Source organism: Schistosoma mansoni (genome assembly GCF_000237925.1).
Source record: "Schistosoma mansoni, WGS project CABG00000000 data, supercontig 0013, strain Puerto Rico, whole genome shotgun sequence".
Lineage (NCBI taxonomy): Eukaryota > Metazoa > Platyhelminthes > Trematoda > Strigeidida > Schistosomatidae > Schistosoma > Schistosoma mansoni.
Window position 1 is genome coordinate 1,461,486 of NW_017386025.1, and position 4,849 is coordinate 1,466,334.

At 35.0% G+C, this 4,849-nt stretch overlaps 1 protein-coding gene across 1 annotated transcript; it reads right to left on the reverse strand.

The window, feature by feature from the left end:
- Positions 1-2,370: 2,370 nt before the first annotated feature.
- Positions 2,371-3,458, reverse strand: Smp_120700.1 (cofilin, actophorin, putative). The gene is made up of 5 exons (XM_018790861.1): positions 3,356-3,458; positions 3,134-3,266; positions 2,983-3,103; positions 2,780-2,945; positions 2,371-2,736 (listed from the first exon to the last, which is right to left on the reverse strand). Exons 1-4 carry the CDS (start codon positions 3,356-3,358, stop codon positions 2,795-2,797), a joined length of 408 nt encoding a protein of 135 aa, XP_018645878.1. The 5' UTR covers positions 3,359-3,458; the 3' UTR covers positions 2,371-2,736; positions 2,780-2,794.
- Between the last annotated feature and the right edge of the window lie 1,391 nt (positions 3,459-4,849).

The window sequence follows — 4,849 nt, forward strand, 5'->3', positions numbered from 1 at the left end:
TGTAATCTGTCGGAGCATAGGTAAAAATGACGAAAAGATATCGTCCCCTACACCGATTTCTTCTCACCTTGATAGAACTTTCTAACCTACTAGCACATAACCGATTTTTAATAAGGATCCAATCGATTAGTGCTGCCTCATCTTTGGCACTTAGTGTGACATGAAGGCCAGCAAAACAAGACGAAGATGCCTTATGGTCTCCGGATAAACGCACATGAAGCAAACTTTTCGAAGCGACAGATGGAGAGCAAATTTGTAGTACTTTACTAGTCTTGAATGCTGGTCTCGGATAGACAACAGAAATAGATGTTGAGACTTTATAAAGACGCAGTCAACCCTATCTGTTGTCCGATCTGAATTAGTGTGCGAACGTTGAAGGAAGCCAGTCTTAATGGTGTACGTGGTTTCAGAAAAATTGCTTCAGTATACGTATTTGGTGGAAGCATTACTTTCGACCAGACAGTGACTGGAGTTCGTTTAGATAGGACAGAGTTTCCACCATGGGCGAGCTGCTGTATAAGTTGAAAAATGGGAGTACATCAAGTGGGAATAGAGGAAGATAAGTGACTTAGTATATAAAAAATGATAAAAATAACAGTAATAGTAATAAAATTGAGTGTTATCAAGTGAATATGAATTGTCTGAATTCTATTTGAAGCGAGCATAGTATTTCGTGAAGTAATTGTGTAGTCCATTTGGACACTTCACATGACGATACATCTTTGCATTACAATTCTAAAATTGCTTTAGATTAAATTAACACCAGTTTTATTGCTAAGAAAAAGACTTTTGGCGAATCACAAACTTTTATCTACGTATTTTCAGATAAATGTGATTTCGCTTATTTTAAAAAACTCCCAGTCACAAAAGAGGTTAGTAGTGAACTCTAATTGTGAAAAAAATTGTAATATGAACCAATGAATATCCTGAGTAAAGAATACGACAACAAGTATGTTTCAGTCAATATTTGAATGATTATCGTGATTAAAAGGTTCCATAATTTCATTAGCTTTACAAAAGCATATTTGAAACTATCATGGAAAACCTGGAAACACTGGACGACCGTTTCGTCCTATCATGGGACTCCTCAGCAGTGCGCATCCACGAACCCGCACTCGCGAAATTCGAACCCAGGACCTACCAGTCTCAATTGACTCACGCTTTCAACTATGAAAAAAATACTAAATCTCCACAAAACCCCTTCTGATAAATAAAATATTTGAAACGCCTGAACCCCTTGATGGTAGTTGTTAGGATGAAACAGATTAAATATTGGTGAGGACAATAAGAAAAGCAGATCAATGCAGCTTTTACATTTTAATGATACAAGTCAGTATATTCTTACTATCATCTAAAATAAGAACAGTAAGAAACTAAATTAACTAGACAAGAGAACCTAATTACAACCAGAAACGAGAACGATTTGAAGAGATTCTGTATTTATATCACAGAGATATGCATGCTTAATTTCTTATACAGAAATATGTCCTAATGTATGCAACCAAACATCTATCCTTCATTACTGAAGGATGAGAAGATAAACAAAAACATATGGAGTACCTAAGGTATGATTTCCACTATATATTTATAAACAAGTGACTTAAGCTTGTTGCTTGCCAAATAATTCTACGTTTTTCGATAGTCTCGCAGAAGTATAATTGTGTTATATTGGTATCATGATAAATACAAAAATTCCATGTTTCAAGGAAAATTAGAAAAGACGAATGGACAGTAACAAACGATTATTTAAGTTAACAGTTACTAAAATACGACTAGCTTTGAAAGAAATGTCACGGTATAATCAATGAGATCCTAAGGAAAATTCTGGAGTTTAACGAACTACAGTAACTTTAAATTGTGGCTAGTAAAATTCAACAAACATTCATCATATACGAGTTCGCCATATGCAACATGTATTCATAAAAACGACGGTCCCAAGACGTAAAAACCGGTCTCATCCAAAATTTATAATGCTAGTAAGACGTAAGCCAATTTGTTGAGATTCTCAAGGCTAGTACGTGAATTATGCGCTTCTTGGGTCTTTTATCTAATGTCATCAGTTCTGAGTTAGTAAAGTGACAAATAGTACCAGTCAGGTCATTATGTTGTTGACGTAAACTTTTACAATATAAAATATATATAACAATCAAAACACATTATTTGCTCCCCGAAAAATCAAACTACGCATGAATATATGAGGACTTCTAACTTATTTGGATAATCACTGACCAGAAAGTATTGGTCTCACAATAAATATTACTATACAGGTAAGAAAATACGAGATCGATTAGTTACGAGGTACAAATTAGAGTTTCACCAACATATTCATGAATATTTTCTACTTTAAAGATACCAGATAAAAGTGTAAATCAGAACACAGAGATCACTTTATCATCAAAAATTATTGGTACAATCATTAGACATGCATAAAAAACAAGTGTCAGCTTTAATAGTAACATGATGGTATTAAACCTTGGGAGTTCAAGTCTTCAGAAATTTAACAATTAAGGCTTTTATAAACCAGGTAGGAGCAAGAATTAGAATAAATAAGGTTCAATCAATTAAGCATAAATAATATTTGTAATGCACAGGGCGATGGGGCTGAATTCTGGAGTATACATGTATTATAAGCGTACACTGGATCAAAATATTGAAAAACTGGCGTGTATGACAAACTATCATCAAAATTAAAAATGAAAATACAAGTTTGACGAGTGAGAAGTCTCTGAAAATGCACTAACCCGCAAATGAGAAAATCCATGTGAATTTCGAAACATACAACTAAGATGAACAGTTATGAAGCCCTTTTGCGCATTTCTTCCTCCTCGATTTCGTCCACATCATTTGCCTCAACTTCACGTCTAACACCCACCAAACTCGCTTTCAATACACATTTTGAAGCAGCATATATCATTCGCTTTCTAACATCCAGCGTAGACGGAACCCTAAACATATGAAACCATATAGCGCAAATAAACGTACCATGAGACAAATATCAGGGAAGGTACTTTTCCTTCAACTTCGTAATCATAAACTGCGTAACACCCTTTACCTTCATCCATCATTTTTAATAAAATATCCTTGAAACTATGATACGTTTCCGCTACCAGTAAAGAAATTAATTAGTGATTACTTCTATCAGCTCGACAAAGCACTTTTATTTCTTTGTCATCTTCGATATGGAAGATGATGTATCGATGTTTTTTATTAAGCTTCAAGTCTTCAAATGCTTCGATGCATGACCTGTGGCATTTTACTCCAGTACTCTAATACAACAAAGTACCGTTAGAATTTTGTGTGTTTTAAAACGAAAATATATATGTATTCGCAAGATAAACATAAATAAACTACAAACCATTATAAATGACGTTCAGACTCTGTGACAACCGAAAGCGCAATGTACTTTCAAATCCGTCCGTATAATTACTCCAACGACCTTGGTTTGTTCAATTCACGGCGGGCATTCGGGATTTGAACTGCTGGGGTTAATTTTGAATGTGTATGTCAGGATAGTTCCCAGATATTTTCATATATGTACAGTATGGTGATTCACGTCGTTTAAAACTATCATCGCTATGGTTAAGGTCGGTTTTGCTTGCATTTTGTTGCGTATAACGAAAATGTTCTGTCACACTACTTATTGTAGACATATCGATAGTTGTTGCGTTACGAATAGGCCAATATTGATTTCCGATAGCAATTAGTGACACTTGGAAATAATTTGGCGTCAACTTGATAAGCAATCATTAAATAAAAGAGAACACACATTTGAACTTATGAGTACGTTTCGCATTTGGGATAACATGTATCCGTGAATTTGAAGCAACTGCCTATCAACGGTCAGTTATGTGAGATAATCACGGTTCTTCTGCTTCTTTAATGATCAGATGCTTCACACATGAACATGATTGTCATCAAGGTTTCATTTCGATCTCTAACATTCACTTTCTTTTTTTAATCCGGTAACTTGGGGTTCACCACACTGGCGTGTTCACAGAAGACATATGTGGGCAAATTTAGATGGTTGAAATGAAATTTCTGGTCATAGTTATGCTGTTATATTTAGTACTGAAGCACTAAATGAAAGGAAAAGTGCTCAAAAATGCTAGGTACCGTACTCTTATTGTACAGAGAGAGGACCGTTATCCCTACGTGTTATAGAAGTTTCATCAAGCAACAAGTTTTTGCTCAAACCTTCCGTAAAATCGTACAAAAGATAGTCGCATCGTGAAATCTGATGAAAATGTGGCCCAATGATAATAAGGCAACGAGTGATTGCTCACAAACATGATCAGAAAGTGTACCGTGCATGTTTACAACCTTTGTGGAAACGTTACATTGTATATTTAGGTTAGTTTACCATAACATTTGTGAATTAGTACTGGTACAAACTTTAGTATAAGATACTAGGAACCTGGAAAGAGAATGGCACACCGGATGTGTTTTCACCTGTAATGAGCTGTTTCAAAGTACAGAAGACTGGAGCATCACGCGTAGTTGATTTATTTGCATACCGATAACCTACTCAATGAAGAAATATTCACGTGGCAAATTTGAAAAATCGTTACCCTGAACTTTAAAATTTTTCTTCCACATATTTTCTCGTATCCAGCGGTATATAAAGCTATTTATTGGTCGATATTCGAGTGTTAGAAATGTTTCATCTTTACAAGCCATGGGTTACTGTTCATTGAGCACATGGATAAATCGCCAACAGTACAAATGCAGCTCTTAGAAACAAAGAACAAAACAAACAGGGTTGGAAGAATGTTCATATATGTCTGACTAGTTGCAAACAATGCTATTGAATCTATAATAATGTAGTATATTTCAAGTACGCGTGGAATTT